General features: G+C 38.2%; 1 protein-coding gene across 6 annotated transcripts in view; it reads left to right on the plus strand.

The window, feature by feature from the left end:
• INPP5E (Inositol-3-phosphate synthase) overlaps positions 1 to 20,473 on the plus strand; it is a 68,401-nt gene that overhangs the window by 26,257 nt on the left and 21,671 nt on the right. For all 6 annotated transcript variants that reach the window (XR_008408038.2, XM_053786292.2, XM_053786295.2 and 3 more), the window contains 4 exons: positions 6,501 to 6,619; positions 9,712 to 9,823; positions 16,996 to 17,106; positions 17,612 to 17,723. Coding sequence is in view for 5 of the 6 variants with exons in the window: in XM_053786292.2 (XP_053642267.1) it covers positions 6,501 to 6,619; positions 9,712 to 9,823; positions 16,996 to 17,106; positions 17,612 to 17,723 (454 nt within the window). In the remaining variant the exon portion in view is untranslated. The remainder of the gene's footprint in view (positions 1 to 6,500; positions 6,620 to 9,711; positions 9,824 to 16,995; positions 17,107 to 17,611; positions 17,724 to 20,473) is intronic.

The raw sequence follows: 20,473 nt of genomic DNA on the forward strand, positions 1-20,473 counted from the left end.
TCTTCTTAGTGTATGGGAGACTGGAGGAGGAGAGAGATTGGATTGTTTACAGTTTGGAAGGGGAATCCTCTTCCAGCAACACCTCAGGTACCAATTGCTTCTCTGGGGTTACTTCTCTTCTCTGTTTCTTAATGCCACTAAGACCACCTTGAGAGTCACTCTAGTCCTGTCTCGCAAAGTAACTGTGGAGAGAGCTATGTTTCTGGCGTCTCTTTAACACTTCCCTAAAATGGCCCAAGACTTTGTCACTGTACATATTTCTCACCTTCTTTACTACAGGCTTGGCACTAGGAGCTTTCTTTGGTAGCTTATTTAGTACTTGCAAGCACTAAAATGAGTGGAATATTATGAAATATTTCGTAGGAGCACTTGAGGGGACCTTCACTCACTGGTAAACAATGCCAGACTGGCTGGGTAGGGAGGCCGCCTTGGCTCACACCGTGCGTACGCGTCCCGGACGAACTACTATTCGCGAGTCAACCTATGAAAAATGAGTCCACGTTTATACGAAAATACCCCTGTGACTGGCGAAATTTACGATTGCCGAGAACTACGAAAAGCGAGGGACCACTGTACTTCCTAACATCCCTGTGACTTGTCTGAGTCTTCAACTTCCAGTTGTGACCCCTTGTTGGTGTGTCCCATCTCTGAAACATCCTGTCCCTGTTCACCTTGTCGATTCCCTTCAGCATTTTATGCTGTATGTTGTTATCATGTCCTCCCTGTCCCTCCTGTCCTCCAGTGTTGTCAGGTCGATTTCCCTTAACCTCTCCTCATGGGACATGCCCCTGAACTCTGGGACTAGTCTCGTTGTAAACCCTTGCACTTTCTCTAATTTCTTGACATGTGTGGCCAGGTGTGGGTTCCAAACTGGTGCTGCATACATCAATATGGGCCTAACAGTAATTGCCATTACTACACTGTCAGCCAGGCTAAAGCTGTACTCAGTGCCAACAAGAACATAACAGTATTCAGTTACAATATCAGATCATTGAGTAAACACCATGATGACCTCCTTGCACTTCTTAACTCTCTAAATGTTAACATATCCTTTATCATTCTCACAGAAACCTGGCTCAAACATGATTTAACAGACATCTTTGCCTTACCTGGTTACTCAGCCATACACAGCTGCAGGCCTGATCAATCAGGAGGAGGTACTGCTGTCTACTACTCTATAAACTAAAATGTATTAAATCTACTTGCACCAGGGACGAATATGGTGAATATATACGTAGTTGCCAAATTCAGATCCAAAAACCTGAAAAAAAACCATAGCAGTTGGAGCAGTCTACAGATTGCTTCACACTAATACTTACACATTTAGTGACAACTTAAGAAACCTAACTGACTCAGAGATGAATGAACACCACCTGTTACTTGCTGGACTTTAATATAAACCTCATTCAAGCAGCTGACCCCCAAGTAACTGATTTTTCAAACACTATGAGCAGCTGCTTGCTTCTTCCATCTATAACTTAACCAACAAGAATCACAGAGACAAGTGCCTCATTACTTGATCATATCTGGACCAATACTGTATCCCCACTAAAAGCAGGCATAATCACAGACAACACTACGGACCACTACCCAACTTTTCTCATAACCATCTTAGGTAGTCTGCCTCAGGACACGACTAAGATCTCTTTTCGACTACACGATGAGTCATCAGTAAATAATTTTATTACTGCCGTACGTAACACTGACTGGCTGGACGAGCTGGCGGACAGCCACGATATTAATGAATGTGTCAAAATATTTCTATACAAAACCCATAACCTCTATAATAGACATTGTCCAATGAAAATAAAGCAGATCTCATGAAAGCGACTAAACAGCCCATGGCTTACAAATAGTATACTTAAATCCATCGATAAAAAACATCTAATAACAAAAAAACTAACAAAATGATACACCTCAATACTTACTAATCTAATACAGAAGTCCAGACAAATGTATTATGTAAACAGAGTTACTGAATTTATAGGTGATATGAAAAAGACCTGGAAAACCCTATCTAAAATTTTGGGCTCTAGAAAACTGTCTAGAAACAGATTAACTTAGCAAAACCAGACAAATCACACATACAGCTCATAAACACTGCCAACAAACTTGTCTTCTTTTCCACTAAAGAATTGAAACATGCAAGCAAATTCCCAAATGCAAATACTTAGCCACAAGACTACCTCACTGGTAATTACCCACATACTACTCTATATCTAGCACCAACAAATCCTTCTGAAGTCTCACTAATAATTAAATCATTAAAAAACAAGGCAGGAGACCTAAATAACTTGCCACCAGTCATGTATAGAAAAGCAGCTCATGTGCTGTCCCTCATTATTGCAACACTATTTAACATATCTGTTGAATCTTCAGCATTCCCATCCAGTACTCAAACAGCAAGGGTCACCCCAATCCTCAAAGGAGATGATCCTACAGAACTAAACTACAGACCAATATCTAACTTGCCTTTACTCTCAGAAATCTTTGAAAAAATAATACATAAACAAATCTACTCCTACCTCCTGTCCCATAACTTACTGAACCCCTGCCAGTTTGGGTTTAGGCTGAAAAAAAGCACAAATGATGCAATTATTCAAATGCTAGAATTACTATATACAGCACTTGAAAAAAATAATATCCTCTGGGACTCTTCATAGATCTATGGAAAGCATTTGATACAGTAGACCACAATATCTTGCACCTAAAACTAGAGCATTTTGGGGTCAGAGGACACTCTCAATTACTTAAAATCTTAACTTAGTGATAGTCGACACTATGTATACACAAATGGTATGACCTCCAATACTCAGCCTGTAGTTGTTGGAGTGCCACAGGAAAGTGTCCTAGGTCCTCTACTCTTTCTTATTTACATCAGTGTCCTCCCAAATGCATCGCAACTCCTTAAACCAGTTCTGCTTGCAGATGGCACCACTTATGTCTTTTCCCACCCAAACCCGGCTATACTTAGTGACACTGTAAACAGCAGGCTACGTAAAATATCAAACTGGATGATGACCAACAAACTCACTCTCAATGTAGACCAAACCTACTTCGTGCTTTTTGGAAACAGAGCATTAAATATCCTGCTAAACATATCGATAAATTTTTCACCCATTACAAGACACACTGAGGGCAAATTTCTAGGTCTTCACCTTGACTGTAATCTTAAATTTCAGACTCACATCCAGCATATAACTAAAAAAATATCCAAAACAGTTGTCATCCTTTCCAAGATACGATACTATGTACCCCAAATTGGCGCTCCTTACTTTATATCACTCTCTAATATACCCTTACCTTGCCTATGGTATTTGTGCTTGGGGATCTTCCATGGTCAGGCACCTTAAACCTTTAATAACCCAACAAAAAGCTGCTGCGTGAATGATCACAAACTCCTGCACCAGTCAACACACCCCCACCGCTCTTCAGGAGCTTGAGCTTACTTAATATACAAAATATACACACTTCTTATTTTGCTTACTATATATACAGAACATTAAACTCCAGTATCAACCCTCCACTCAGACTTCTCCTACACAGCTTCAACAGAACATACAGGCATTATAATGCAAGGCACAAAACACTTTTTGACATCCCTCATGTCTGTCTCACACTGTGCAAAAATGCAGTGCACATAAAGGGCCTGAAGATCTGAAACTCTTTGCCTGAAACAACAAGAGGTCCCCTGCCCACAAATCAGTTTAGGACTATACTTAAAAATCATCTTGTCTCAATAACAACCATACCCACACTATGCTAATCTCTAACCAAAATTGAAGCAACTCTCCCAAATATTTTATTATCCCTCAACTTTTAAGCCATTATTACAAGCTTAAAAATGTATGTCTGTATCATAAATTGTACTACCTCATATTAATAATAGAGTAAAATATTGAATATTTTTAATCTACCACTCTTCACCTGTCTAGACTTAAGTATTAGGTTAAGTCTGTCTGAAATGCCTTGGCATGATAGTGGCTTTTTTTGTACCAATCAAATTATGAAATGTAAACCCGCATTGTAACCTTTGCAAAGAAATATATTTTTTATTTGATTTAATGTACATAGTGTACAGAGTCCTGAATGACTCCATACATACATACATACATACATACATACATACATACATACATACATACATACATACATACATACATACATACATGCATACCCAAATCCACACACATTCTCTTAGGACCTCTTCCACATAATCTTTCTACACACATCTCTTATACTGCTTTTTCATTGCCTGTTTCCTAAGTTGCCATACTTTCCTTCCTTCATCCAAATGGTCTGGTGTCTTAACTGCTTTCATTTGGTATTTAACTCTTGATGTCATTCCAAGTTTATGGAAATGGAGTACATACATGTAATACAAACATTTATGATTTGTCTTGAAGTGAGTATGATTGATTTGCTTTGTCTTTGTAAAGCTGTGTCACATGTATTACATTTATTTTATTAGTGTTCATGTTTTTCTTGTTGCTTTTAATGTTTACTCTTAGATGTGCTGTCATAAATTTTTGATCTCGTGTTGTCGGTTCAGTTTAGCATTTCTGTCATAATATAAATAATAATAATAATAATAATAATAATAATAATAATAATAATAATAACAATAATAACAATATACAATGCAGTGGTCCCTTGAGTAACCATATTAATCCTTTAAAGAAGACGTATCATAACTCGAGCCCAAAATACATGGTTTTATGGTAGTTCATTCCAAAATCCCAGAAATTCAACTTGTAATGTACCCTGGACTGGCACATGCACAGATATAACTTGCAGGCAGTGTATCTTCCTTCATTTGCTTCTCTCTCACCCACAATAACAAATCTTTCCATCTTATAATTTCTGTCTTTTTTTTCACTAGCTTAGATTCATCAGCCACTTTAATATTCTTTATTATTTTTATTTGCTTGATGATAGCAGAGATGGTTAATTGTGAAAGCCATACTCTTGCACCAATGCACTAATTTCTGCTTCATCTTTAGAGAAATGGCCCGTTTACTGTGCACTTTAATGGCCATGATGACTTGACTCAAAAGATGGTATAATCATAGCAGAAATGCAGTTATGAAGGGTAATTAATCCAAAGTTAGTGTGGGAAATACCCATGATAGCTTGAAACTGAAGAGTAAACTCTGCTATTGGCTGAGATGCTAACGTATAGACGTTTAACCCTATTGCTGATTGGCTGCTAAGTCACCCTCACAGACTCCCCACTCCTATTGTCTCAGAAGCTGTCCAAGAGGCAAGCTACCACATTGTCAGTTGGTTGAGGCCCACCCATGTGCACCAACGATGATAATAATAATAGTATAGTAATAATAATAATAATCTTTATTTCTATAAGTACATGATACTGCTATTACAGACCTAGCTGACATCATTAGCATACTATTGTATATAGAAAACCCCTGGTTATGCAGAGCATTTTGGGCAACTTAGGTCAATCTTGTTCTCCAGGATGTGACCTCCCCACAGTTGTACCATCACATGCATATACAGTGATACCTCACATATCTGGCCTGCCATTACCTGAACCTCGCCAATATCCGAACAGGCCCTGGGAAAGAGCATAATTCTAAAATTTTCCTGAAACATCCGAACAGCCATTTGGATATGGCAGAAGGCTGAATCAAACTTGGCTGCACTTTAGTGTACTAGTTAGCCACTAGGAGCTGTGCTCTTTGCCTTCCTTTTAGCATAATTATAGCTGTGTTTTGTCCTAGCTCTCTTGTGTATGGCACCAAAGAGGACCAGGAATGTGCTTACTCTGGAAAAAAAGAGGGAAATATTGTTGCACTTGGATGCAGGTTGGTCCAAGGGTGGAGAAAAACTACAGAAGACAACATGCAAGACTGGCTAAAGTGTGACGAAGATGACCCTGGTGTGCAATCTCTGACAGATGCAGAGATTGCAGAATCATTGTTGCAACCAGAACATTCCAAAAGTGACAACGACGACCCAATGCCTCCAAGACCAAAAACTTCAGCAGCAAGGACAGGTGTCAAAATACTTTTGGAGTATAGTATTTGGAGCATCCACTGTCCACAGCCCATTTGAAAAGTTATGGGCCTGTTGTCCGTGAAATCCGGGAGGCTGTTATTCGAGCCCAGAGTGTCTGGTCCCACCGCCAGATGATGATGTACTCATTTTTTAAACCTACAACGCCGTCGCTGATGGCATTATGACTGGGTACAGATGGCAATATGATGGTACAGATGCACATTTTTTCCCCCTCTCACGTATCCGGAAACTCCGTGTTTTTGAACCGGTCTCGGCCCATATAGTTCGGATATGAGAGGTATCATTATATCTCAAATTTTTCATTGTAGCTCAAAACTAAATTCTTCAGAGGGCAAATGTAACTAGTGATTATTGTAGCTCAAGGGACTATTGTAATAATAAATAATGTCCATCTATATCTTACTTGTACTTTGAAATTATTGTACTTTATGAAACATTAATGTATTTTTTTTTTCTAGGATCATAATTTAGCAGAATCTCCCCTTCATACATGCCGATCAGCATCTTTAGATGAACTAAACAACATTGACCACTCCTATGGGCTTCCTATAATATCACCAGTGGATGCAAAGAAAAAGTAAGTCTGAGTATAAACATTGTTATTGATTTGTATTTTAAATTGCATTATTAGTGCTGATTACTGTAGGAATATTGTTTGGTATTCCTGGTGAAGATACCGTATGGTTTCTTAATTTTTGTATTTTTTAGCCTGGTGTCTTGATGATGACTTCAAAATGCCTTTTGTGAATCCAGTAATTTTTTGCCAAGGTATTTTTGTCTGCAATGCTACAACAGTGAAAAAGCATAACAACAAACTTGCTCAAGTGTGTGTACGGATGATGCAAAAAATTCTGTGCAAAATATTTATTAAAAGAAACCGGAGGTCTGGTCAGTGGTGACAATTTATATTATCAGGAGTCCTGGACCATGTGCAACTAGGCTTGGTGCTCTTGCTCTTTGACCACAGGGTTTCTAACAATTTCCTTTGCAGAGGAGTACAGTACTTGTGCTTGTTTGGTCCCTGAGAACCATTGTCCTCTTGATAAAAATTTCTGTAACTTTAACAATCATGGTTAAAATTAGTATTATTAGGTTTATGGGAAGACTAAGAACATGATACAGTAGTGTGAGCAATCTTTAGTGGCTAACTTTGTATTTATGAGGAACTTTTCACAAAACACCATAGCTCTGCTAGAATTGTTCAGGTCTGTTTATTCAAGGTAGATTTGGACATCAACAGAAGTATGAAGCAATAGGTCATCTATAAAAGTGAAATTTTTAACCTTATCATGATGAACACTAACCATTTGGGACACCACCATTAATTAAAAGATGATAGCTCACTTTCTAAAATCTACTAAGCTCAAGGTTCCTTAATTTTTTGTATTTCTCTGGGGACCTCTAGTAGCTCATAAGACAGCGACCTAACTCTTTTCATTTTCCTAGGCTATGTAGGGTGTCCACTCTTTGCAAGTCAGTGGTTAACAATTCAGTTGTCTAGCCACTTTAGAGAAATGGAAGTATTTTCTGACAGTGAAGAACTTAATATTTCAGCATTTTAGAGCAGAAGTATTCATTGTAAGACAACCTTTGTGTAATAATAAATGACATACAAAACTTTTTAGTCATACCCTAATAGTACTCTCAAATTTGCCTAGCAGTGCAATTACCTGGGATTCATTTTACAGATTGTGGTTGCAAATGATATTAACTCACTTGTGCTCTTGCCATAGTTCCTGTGAATAACTGATGTTTAGATCACCCAGTGACTTCATGGCTTGGGAAAACCTTGTAAGAGTAAGAGAAAAACAGGAATGGCATTTTTTGTGGTCTGTTTCATTAAGGAAGAATTTCTCCTTTATTGACTATTGAACTAGACATTAGATGTGAATAAGAAGACTAATGGAAAATGTTACAAATGACCTGATCTTTTGAGCATTGGAAATTTTTTTTTACTCATGTTCTGTATATTTGCACGAATCATGTACAGTGGGCCCCCGGTTTACGATCAGCTCCCAATGCGACCAATTATGTAAGTGTATTTATGTAAGTGCGTTTGTATGTGTATGTTTGGGGGTCTGAAATGGACTAATCTAATTCACAATATTCCTTATGGGAACAAATTCGGTCAGTACTGGCACCTGAACATACTTCTGAAATGAAATAATATCGTAAACCGGGGGTCCACTGTATTTGTAATAAATAAATGAATACAAAAAATATACCTACCAAAAAACTTTAAATTTGTGAATGTTGCTGTATAGATTACAGGCAGCCTCTGCTTCTACAGCATGTTAGGTTCTGGGCTGCTGCTGTAAAGTGAAACAGCCTTTTTTCACTTTCAAATGTATATAAGAAGCCTGATAACACATTTCCACTATCATACACATAATAAGAGAGCAGCAGAGCTAGGCCTAAAGAATACATACGCAAGAACACATTGTGTACTTTAAAATATTTTCATTCGTGGCTTATAGGGAATAGTAAATATATTTATTGTAGGAAGTCTGAATAAATGAAGAATTGGTATAACTGAAAACTGCTGCATAAGCAAAATGCTGTAATGCAAAGTGCTGTAAAGCAGGACCCGCATGTACTTGATTAACCAATAAAATTCTGTCCTTATGACTCACGAAATCGTAATGACACGATTGCCGGGGTATGGTTTATTCTGTCCTTTATAGACACTTCACAGAAAAATTGGAAGTGCTTTGGTAACTTTGGAAACTTTTGAAGAATCTGATGTTACTAGACTTGAGTCTTTGGTATAGGCTTTTTTGCTTTATTCTTAGTTCTGCATGTCATATATCACATTTGATAGGAAAGGATTCTAGTAGCTCAGACTTTAGAATTTTTTTTTTTTTTTCTCTCTCAACAAGTCGGCCGTCTCCCACCGAGGCAGGGTGACCCAAAAAAGAAAGAAAATCCCCAAAAAGAAAATACTTTCATCATCATTCAACACTTTCACCACACTCACACATTATCACAATTTTGCATAGGTGCTCAGAATACAACAGTTTAGAAGCATACACATATAAAGATACACAACATATACCATAATACAAACTAGTTGTGAAGAATTAGGCTAGCTTTCTAATCTTATAGATAAAAGAGATAATGTAGTTATAAAAATCACCATGTACAGAGCAGTCATTTATTTAAAGATGAGGTTTCTCTCTAAGTAGAGCTTCATGAAATCAAGACTAAATAAAAGTTTGCTCGTCGTATATATTTATTTGGTAACTTGTACCATCCAATAACTAATGATGTACTGTGTTTTTGTATTTGCATTCTTTAAAGAGTTCTCTTTCTCTCCACTTTATCACCACCACCACGATATTTATAGACTTAATACACTGGAATAGCTAAACCATCCAAATCCCTTGGCTGTTAACCATATACAATACATATTATAATATTTTTGTTGTTTATTCTACTTAATAATTTATATATTTCATAATTATTCCTCCATTTATACATTGCTCTTTGATTTAGCATGTTTTACCTTAAATATATTAGCTTACAAGCTTTATTTTCTAATTACTCTCTTAGCTTATTTTCTTGTTTGTTTCAGAATGATGTAATTTAGCTTTTGTTAATACCATGGTATAAATTTTCCATGATTGCAGCCTCCTTAATTTATACAAATTATGTGGTAATATTTCTCAGGAACTATCTTTTTGGAGGGCTGAGTAGCCTGCTTGGGGCATCAGAGTTAGACCGCTACTTTCCTACACGCAGCATTAACATCTTTATAGCGACTTGGAACATGAATGGCAAGGTGGGCATAACCAAAGGCTGTGATTTTATGCTGCTGGCTAAAGTTTACAAATCAGCAATTAATAAATCAGAAATGTTTTTACATTGTACTTAATTTTGGTTTTTGGATATGTTTGTTACCCATCTCAGGAGACTATTGTATCAGTTGTAATGTTTATTAAATAGAGAAAATGCAGGGTAGAGGATAAGCAATGTATTCATCAAAGAAATTGTGAAATTTGGAGTACTGTACTTCAAAATTTATTATTGAGCAAAGAATACATTTTCTGCACTGCACAGATTTATTTTTGAATTTCTCGTTAGACAGTAACATTTACTGGTAGCATTACTGAGGTATGGCAACATTCGCTATATCTTCCAATAGATTGACTTTTCTTTTTTTTTTACCATTGTAGGACACTACTAGGTAGTGACCTTTTTTTTTTAAATGGGGTATAATACCTTGCTTTGGCATGCCAGTGGAGGCTTTAATTATAATTTGACAAAAACTCATATCAGGAGATACTTGCCCTGTTTTCTGATGAATAAAACATCATCACTCTTTCCTGCTACTGGTACAGTAAGCTTGCTTATAGAAGCTCCTCTTTTTTTTTAAATGGGGTATAATACCTTGCTTTGGCATGCCAGTGGAGGCTTTAATTATAATTTGACAAAAACTCATATCAGGAGATACTTGCCCTGTTTTCTGATGAATAAAACATCATCACTCTTTCCTGCTACTGGTACAGTAAGCTTGCTTATAGAAGCTCCTCTTGGAGCTTCTATAAGCGAATCACAATATAAAGAGGAGCTTTATAAGAAAACTTATTATAGTTAAAGGAGTGTAACATTTAAGTTTCGTGTGTACTAACCTGATTGTACTCACCTGTTTATGGCTGTGGAGGTTAATTCTCAGATCCTGACCCTGAGCTCATAGGCCCTATTGTACCCTATTGAAGAAATGCTTCCTAACTTCTTTGTGGCTCATCTGTGATTTTATCTCCAGTGGTTTCCTCAAGTTCCTCTTTCTCTCCTCTGAAACAGCCTATCCCTGTCTACCATATCAGTTTCCCCAAGTATTTTGTGTGTTATCATGTTCTGGGTTCTTCTATCCTCCATTATCATTAGATTCAGTTCTGTGAGCTTCTCATAGCTCATGCCCTTTAGTTTGGGAACAAGCTTTGTTGCATGCTCCTTAAATATAGAGACTACATCTACATTTGTTGTCTTCCAGATCTCTGGTAACTGTCCCATATCCTTTGACTTATTGTAGATCATAGCTAGTGGTTTAGACAGTGCTTCTGCACTACAGCAAAGTCCATGGTGACACATTGCCAGGTCTCATTGCCTTTGATGTATCCAGGTCAAACAAAAGTTTATTTACCCCTTACCCTGTTGTATTGATGTTATCAAGTAGTTGTCAGTGTTCCCTGTTCTTAGTCTCTCTGGTATTGCCTCAGTTTCTGCTAAGAAGACCTCTTCAAATCGTTTTATCAATACTTTACAGACTTGTCATTGTTCATGAGCTCTCCTCCCTTCCTCAGCTGAATTTCCTGGTTCTTTGCTATTGTCTTTTTTTTTGATGAGGCATTGAAGTAGTTTTGGTTCAAACTTGGCCTATGCTACTATGTCATTCTCAGATTCTATCTCAGTCTCTCTCCTTTCCCTAGCATATCATTTCTGGCTAGTCTGCTCACCTCTGTTCTTGTCTGTCCTTTTCTTTCTGTATTTTTTCCTTACACTCGCACTTCTTTTTTGCCTGTGCATCTCTGGTTGAACTAGTGGCTCTCTTTATCTGTTATTTCTATATCATTTTCAGCTTCTCTGGATTTTCCAGCTAGGTACTCTCTCATCCACTGACTTGCCTTCCAATTCACTACGTTCAGGAAGTCCCTCGGCCCCTCAATTTTTCTTTCTAAAGTACATACTTGAGGTTCAGAACTGCATGATCACTTACACCCAGAGGGCTCTTGCATTCTATTTCACCTCTGTCAGATGTACCCATGGTAAACACTAGGTCTAGTCTTGTTGGCTTGTTAACTCTTCTCTCAAATGTCATTCTTTAACATACTGACTTGGAAAGTTTTCCCCAATAACCTCCATCAAATTAATCCTCCACATTTCTGGTTCCTCATGTGGCTCTCAGTTCTCCCAATCTACTTTTCTATGATTACAATCTCCCATTATAAGTAGCTCCACTAGCCTAAAATGCATTCCTAGTTGCTTCTGCTATGATGTCATCCATCGCTCTGTTGTTCTCATGTTCCTGCTTTGGTCACCTATTATTAGGTAGTGGGTTGTATATCGCTGCAACTACTACTATGCATCTCCCAGTCTTAATGAACACACTATGAAATCAGTTACCTCCAGTCTGTTTATTCCTCTTACCTCTTCAAAACTCCATTGATACTCTTGGTATCCTGCTGGAAATATGCCATCTGATATCATTTTTGTTTGCTTTGTCTCACTGATAACTACTATGTCTAGCATGACCTCAACTCATGGCATAACCTTTAACTCAACACTCATGTTAGATAAGGAATCTGTATTAGCGTACCACATTAATACAGATTCTAATACTGTGTGTGTGTGTGTGTTGAAGGATTGTGTGTGTGGGGGGGGGGGAGTGGGGGTGTGGGTTCATTTGTGGGTGTATGTGTGTGTGTGGGTATGCATGTGTACATGTGTATTTGTGTACATGTATTCATCTGTATGTGGTTCCAGGGGTCAAAGTCAAGTATTAGCTCCTGGCCCTGTCTCAACTTGCCACTTGTCAGATTCACTCTTTCCTAGCCTCATGTGCCCTGTTGTACCTATTCTTAAAACTACGGTTGGAGTCTGACTCCACCACTTCTTTGTTAAGCTCATTCCACTTCCTGAACACCCTGAAACTTAAGACCCCTGGTACCTGTTTCACACCTCTCTTCTTTGTATATTGTTATCATGTTTTCTCAGGTCCTTCTGTCCTCCAGGATTATTAGGCTCAATACCTGTGTGTATGTCTGAGTGTGTGCGCATGTGTGTGTGCATTTGCATGCCTGATTATGTGCATAAATTATGATTGTATTTGTGGTTTTGTTTAAATTTCAGTTTAATATCCGAGGCATTATTTGTGTCCTTTGCGTATTATTATTAAAAAATAATGAAATTAGTCACCAGGGAATCAAAGCTCAACCCAAAAGATTTCTTTCAGGTATAGAGGAGTAAGATTAGGGAGAAGATAGGCCAGTTTCAAAGTGGCTCAGGTCAGCTTACTGTCAGTGGCAGAAAAATGTGCACAATCTTCAACACTTCCTTCCTCTCAGTTTTTACACAAGAAAATACTAGCAAAATTCCAGAAATAAAAAAAAAAATCATAAGTCAGGATAAAAATAAGTTATGCAAGATTAAAGTCCCAAGCAACATGATTCTCATACAAGTAGATGGATTAAAACCAAACAAATCCCTGGGCCCTGATGAACTGTTCTCAAGGGTTATAAAGGAAAGTAAGGAGGAACTTAGCAAACTATTGGCTAGTCTTTACAATAGATCACTACAAACTGATATAGTGCTGGCAGACGAGTCACTGACTGCAAATGTGATGCCTATCTACAGAATGAGAGATAAGTCATAAGCTTTAAATAGTATAGACCAGTTAGCCTCCATTGTGAGGAAAATTGATGGAATCAGTAATTGCCAAACTGTTTCAAAGCCACTTTGAAATACATAAATTAATCAGTGAATCACAGTATGGTTTTACAAAGGGGCACTCCTTCCTTCTTTGCAAATTTACTTTTTTCAATAAGCTATTTGAGGTGGAAGATCATGATATTGAATATAATAATGTGTATATGGACTTCAGTAAGGCTTGTAGTAGTTACACACAGGAGATAATTGAAGTGGAGGCACACGGAATAGGAAGGGAAAGTTTTTTCCTGGATTGAGGCATGGGTGACTCATAGGCAACAGGTTTGCATAAATGGGGGAGAAATCAAAGTGATGCATTACAAGTGGTGTTGCACAGAGGTCAGTATTGGGGAATAAATAGCACATAAACAAATTTGATAGCAACACTAAAATAGGCCATCAGATAAATTCTGATGAGGACTCTGAAGCACTACAGGAAGATCTGGAAAGGTTGAGGCAATGGTCAGAGAAGTGACAGATGCAGTTTAATGTAAATAAAAGTAAGGTTCTAAGCTTGAGAAAAAAGAATAACTGTCACTTTTAGACTAAACAATGTAGATCTCATTACAGGCATACCTTGCTAATACAACACTTCGCTTTAAAGTACTTCGCTGATACAGAGCTTTTCAATTATATTCATGTTTATTATTTTCAGTGGTGACATGCATCAGCTGACTGGTGCCATTTTTTTATTTATTATTTTAACTTTTTCATCTTTTTTTTTTTTTTTTTTTGCCCTAGCATTACTGCACACTTAATAAATGATAAACATAATTTTAGGCTTTTATATGCATTGGCAAGTGAAAAAAAAAAGGCTGTGATTCAGTTTAAGGTGATATTTGCTTTACAGCAGTGGTCTGGAACCTAACCCAATGTATTAGCGAGGTATGCATGTACTCTGAATGCAAAAAAGATTTAGTTCTGGTTAGTAGTAATCTAAAGCAAGACAGTGGTTCATAAAGGGTTGAAGGTAAGCTGATAGAATTCTTGGCTTCATATCAAGAAGTATGAGGAGTTCTCATATTATACTTCAACTTTAGATATTCTTGGTAAGGCCTCATTTAGATTATACTGCACAGTTCTGGTCATATTACAAAATGGACATAAATAGACTGGAAAACATACAGAGAAGGATGACAAAGTTGATCCTGTGTATCGGAAAAATTTCTTAAAAGGATCGACTGAGGGTTTATGACTGAAGTGTTTCAATGGAAGACAGGAATAAATAAAGTGGGGTATTAATATATTGAAAATATCTAACCAAGACAGCAGTGGGTTTAAGTTGGAAAGATTTAGAATTACAAAGGATATAGGAACGTACTGGTTTGTTAATGGGATTGTGGATGAGTGGAACAAATTCCCGAGTAACATCATTGAAGTGAGAGCCCTGGCAGTTTTAAAATTTGGTTAGACAATTCCTAAGTGGGTATTGGTGTGTGTGTGTGTTGGACCTGCTTAGCATGGGCCAGTAAACTGGCTGCAGTGCTTCTTTTATGTTCTTGTGTAACTCTTGAGCACAACAAACTCATTGGAGGACTATGCACCCATTGCCCACTACCTGCACCTGGGCTTTGGTACAGTAACTGGGATTTTTTCATATCTCCTGTTGACCTGTATCCTTCAGTGGAGTGTACTTTCCATGCAGCCACTGGTAGGGTGCATTCACACTGGTAGAGCAAAGTTACACTGGTTTGCTCCACATCATAGCTCGACTTTTAGATTTGACTTAGTCTACCTTCCTACATTTCTTGTAACTAGAACTGTTATGCAACAGTTTGTAAGACTAAGGAATCATTACTGTGAAACAGCCAAATATTAGTAAACATTATAACTATTTTGTAGCAGGCAGTAAAATAAACAACTTGTAATATACAATTTTTATTATAATCAAAAAGAAGCATTGTAATATACAAATACAGTGGACCCCCGGTTAACGATATTTTTTCATTCCAGAAGTATGTTCAGGTGCCAGTACTGACCGAATTTGTTCCCATAAGGAATATTGTGAAGTAGATTAGTCCATTTCAGACCCCCAAATATACACGTACAAACGCACTTACATAAATACACTTACATAATTGGTCGCATTGGGAGGTGATCGTTAAGCGGGGGTCCACTGTATTTAATATTTGAGATTCTATATGCATTAAGTTATAGTGGCATGCATGACAAATAACACTTTACTGTCCCCAGAATAAAAAATAATAAAAAATGCAATAGATCTCCACTGGGTAATCAATATTTAGGCTAATAACACTGGTTTCTTATTACTTCAGTGTGGTCAGAACACACATGACTGTTTCATGACATTATTTGAGCAGGTGTGATTATGGTCAGATAAAAGATGACTGTGGTGGCTTATAAGGTTGCCATTGTAAACTCGTCCCATCTTCAACTATGAGAGCTTTGCTTTCATGGTCACTACCTAACATTCTATGTATAACTCCTTGTGATTTTTCTCAGAATATCATCCATATCTCACTTGCTGAGTGGATGGCAAGCTGCTTGTTCGTCAGCCTGGGAGCCATTTTTTTTTTTTTACAAGTCGGCCGTCTCCCACCGAGGCAGGGTGACCCAAAAAGAAAGAAAATCCCCAAAAATAAAATACTTTCATCATCATTCGTATGGACCATGGGAAAGTACTCCTGAAATTCATATCTCATTATGATTATGGTAATCACATCCAATTAGGAGCGAGGCTTAGGTTACATCTCATAAAGGAAGTATTCTATGCCTAGAATGGCTTGCTTGCAACCTGTCCTCTCCCTCAACTGAGAAACTAGTGCCTGATATGGCAAGGACTATTATTCCTTGTCTCTCTTCCTGCAGTGTCTCATAGAACAATCTTCTTATGGCAGATGGGCTGGTTTAAATTCCTACATTATCACCTTCTGTAACAGGGAAACCATGGCTGAACAGATTGCAGTTATTTAGATTTCAAGAAGGCTATTGTTGGAAATTTTTTGTTAAATATGTACTATACATGGAAAGCATTTGAGGGGCTGGTCCCAAATCTGCACACAACTTACTGGAGTGAGAGATATGAGAGAAAGTAGAATAAAACTAGTGAAATGCAGTAATGCTATGGCTACAATAAGAGAATGTCGTGTCAACATTCGTGGTTCTAGACTTTTTAACATCCTACTTGGAGATATTAGAAACACTACTGCAACAAGTGTAGAAGTCTTCAAGAGGAAACTCAACATATACCTCCACTAAGTGCTGCATCAACCAGGATGTGAAAAATATGAGGAGGGGGGGCAGTGGGTTGCCAGCACCAGCAGCCTGGTTGACTAGGCAAGTACTAGATTAGCCTGGCCCAGGGCCAAGCTGTAGAAGTAGGAAAACTGTCAGTCCATCAGCGGTATACATGGCCTCATTACAGAATTTTATTTAGCACAATAACTCGGAATGATTGCCGTAATTTATTAAATACTGTATGCATGTTTTATAGTATGCTCAATATATATACATCATTGCTAGGGTGATATTAAATTATGGTAACATCATAATTTTCTACTCTAACAGGAACCACCAATGAATTTAGAAGCATTTTTACTTCCTGAAGAAATGGACCACATGCCTGACATGTTTGTTGTTGGTACACAAGAGTCTGGTGGTAGTCGGTCTGAGTGGGAGGTATGTAAACACTTCTTTTTATATACATTATGTGTATACGTACTACACATATACTATATACAGTAGTTATGTTATTTTATTGTTGGCGAGTGTTCCTTAAAGCAACCAAACACAGGCACACTCATGCAAAGTAACATTTATGAAGGGATTCAGGAAAACTGGTCAGCCGGACTTGAATCCTGGAGATGGGAAGTACAATGCCTGCACTCTGATGGAGAGGTGGGGATATTTGCAGTTTTGAACTGTAGTAGTGGCACTTCCCTGGCAAGACGATGGAGTGAGTGATGGTAAAAATTTTTCTTCTCTTTTTGAGCCACCCTACCTCAGTGGGAAATGGCCAGTATGTTAACAGAAGCATAACAAATTGTGTGTTCTGTACGAAAAGCACCACCAGGTAATGTACAAATTATCATTTTTTTCATTTTCTGAAATATTAAAGATTTAGTGCATAATTGACTACTGATTGTTATCCATCATCATATGTAACTAGTTACAATAATTTCAGGTACGCTTACAAGCTACCATTGGTCCTTCTCACGTGCTCTTTACCTCAGCTATATTTGGTGTTCTCCATCTCACCATATTCCTACGTAGAGATCTGCTCTGGTTCTGCTCTGGTAAGAGTTTTGCTGCTTCTGTTTCAGCTCTTCCTACACTTTTTCCGTTTGCTTCCCTTGTTGTTCCAACTCTTATCCTTCCTTGTCTTTGTTCTCTTCCTCCTCGTTCCCTCCCTCCTATCTCTGTCCTGAGCCTCACTTTCCCTGTCCTCATATTAATATTCCTCCTCCCTGTCCTCATCCTCTGTTATCCTCATTCTCTCCTTATCTTCCTCCCTCTTCTCTTCTCCCTGTCCTTAAACTCCTCTGTGCCCTTTCCTTTACTGTCCTTGTCCATGATCTCTTCTTGCACTCCTACTTTTCATTTTTATCCTCTTCCCTGTCCTCTACCTTTGATTTTCTTCTCTTTCCTGTCATCATTCCTGTCTTTTTTTTTTTTTTTTTCAACAAGTCGGCCGTCTCCCACCGAGGCAGGGTGAACCAAAAAAGAAAGAAAATCCCAAAAAAGAAAATGCTTTCATCATCATTCAACACTATCACCACACTCACACATTATCACTGTTTTTGCAGAGGTGCTCAGAATACAACAGTTTAGAAGCATATACGTATAAAGATACACAACATATCCCTCCAAACTGCCAATATCCCAAACCCCTCCTTTAAAGTGCAGGCACTGTACTTCCCATTTCCAGGACTCGAGTCCGACTATATGAAAATAACCGGTTTCCCTGAATCCCTTCACTAAATATTACCCTGCTCACACTTCAACAGATCGTCAGGTCCCAAGTATCATTCGTCTCCATTCACTCCTTTCTAACACGCTCACGCACGCTTGCTGAAAGTCCAAGCCCCTCGCCCACAAAACCTCCTTTACCCCCTCTCTCCAACCCTTTCGAGGACGACCCCTACCCCTCCTTCCTTCCCCTATAGATTTATATGCTTTCCATGTCATTCTACTTTGATCCATTCTCTCTAAATGACCAAACCACCTCAACAACCCCTCTTCTGCCCTCTGACTAATGCTTTTATTAACTCCACACCTCCTAATTTCCACACTCCGAATTTTCTGCATAATATTTACACCACACATTGCCCTTAGACAGGACATCTCCACTGCCTCCAACCGTCTCCTCGCTGCTGCATTTACCACCCAAGCTTCACATCCATATAAGAGTGTTGGTACCACTATACTTTCATACATTCCCTTCTTTGCCTCCATAGATAGCGTTTTTTGACTCCACATATACCTCAACGCACCACTCACCTTTTTTCCCTCATCAATTCTATGATTAACCTCATCCTTCATAAATCCATCCGCCGACACGTCAACTCCCAAGTATCTGAAAACATTCACTTCTTCCATACTCCTCCTCCCCAATTTGATATCCAATTTTTCTTTATCTAAATCATTTGATACCCTCATCACCTTACTCTTTTCTATGTTCACTTTCAACTTTCTACCTTTACACACATTCCCAAACTCATCCACTAACCTTTGCAATTTTTCTTTAGAATCTCCCATAAGCACAGTATCATCAGCAAAAAGTAACTATGTCAATTCCCATTTTGAATTTGATTCCCCATAATTTAATCCCACCCCTCTCCCGAACACCCTAGCATTTACTTCTTTTACAACTCCATCTATAAATATATTAAACAACCATGGTGACATTACACATCCCTGTCTAAGATCTGCTTTTACCGGGAAGTATTCTCCCTCTCTTCTACACACCCTAACCTGAGCCTCACTATCCTCATAAAAACTCTTAACAGCATTTAGTAACTTACCACCTATTCCATAAACTTGCAACATCTGCCACATTGCTCCTCTATCCACTCTATCATATGCCTTTTCTAAATCCATAAATGCAATAAAAACTTCCCTACCTTTATCTAAATACTGTTCACATATATGCTTCAATGTAAACACTTGATCTACACATCCCCTACCCACTCTGAAGCCTCCCTGCTCATCCGCAATCCTACATTCTGTATACGGTAGGGTTATCCCTACTGTATACTTTTCCTGGTATACTCAGTAAACTTATTCCTCTATAATTTTTACAATCTCTTTTGTCCCCTTTCCCTTTATATAAAGGGATTATACATGCTCTCTGCCAATCCCTAGGTACCTTCCCCTCTTTCATACATTTATTAAACAAAAGTACCAACCACTCCAATACTATATCCCCCCTGCTTTTAACATTTCTGTCATGATCCCATCATTTCCAGCTGCTTTACCCCCTTTCATTCTACGTAATGCCTCACGTACCTCCACCACACTTACATTCTGCTCTTCTTCACTCCTAAAAGATGGTATACCTCCCTGGCCAGTGCATGAAATTACCGCCTCCCTTTCTTCCTCAACATTTAAAAGTTCCTCAAAATATTCTCGCCATCTACCTAATACCTCCCTCTCCCCATCTACTAACTCCCCTACTCTGTTTTTAACTGACAAATCCATACTTTCCCTAGGCTTTCTTAACTTGTTTAACTCACTTATTTTCATTAAAATTTCTTGACAGTCCCTCTCCCACTCTATCATCTGCTTTTTGCACTCTCTCACCACTCTCTTCACCTTTCTTTTACTCTCCATATACTCTGCTCTTCTTATAACACTTCTGCTTTGTAAAAACCTCTCATAAGCTACCTTTTTCTCTTTTATCACACCCTTTACTTCATCATTCCACCAATCACTCCTCCTTCCTCCTGCCCCCACCCTCCTATAACCACAAACTTCTGCCCCATATTCTAATACTGCATTTTTAAAACTATTCCAACCCTCTTCAACCCCCCACTACTCATCTTTG

Source organism: Cherax quadricarinatus, chromosome 42 (assembly GCF_038502225.1).
Source record: "Cherax quadricarinatus isolate ZL_2023a chromosome 42, ASM3850222v1, whole genome shotgun sequence".
NCBI lineage: Eukaryota > Metazoa > Arthropoda > Malacostraca > Decapoda > Parastacidae > Cherax > Cherax quadricarinatus.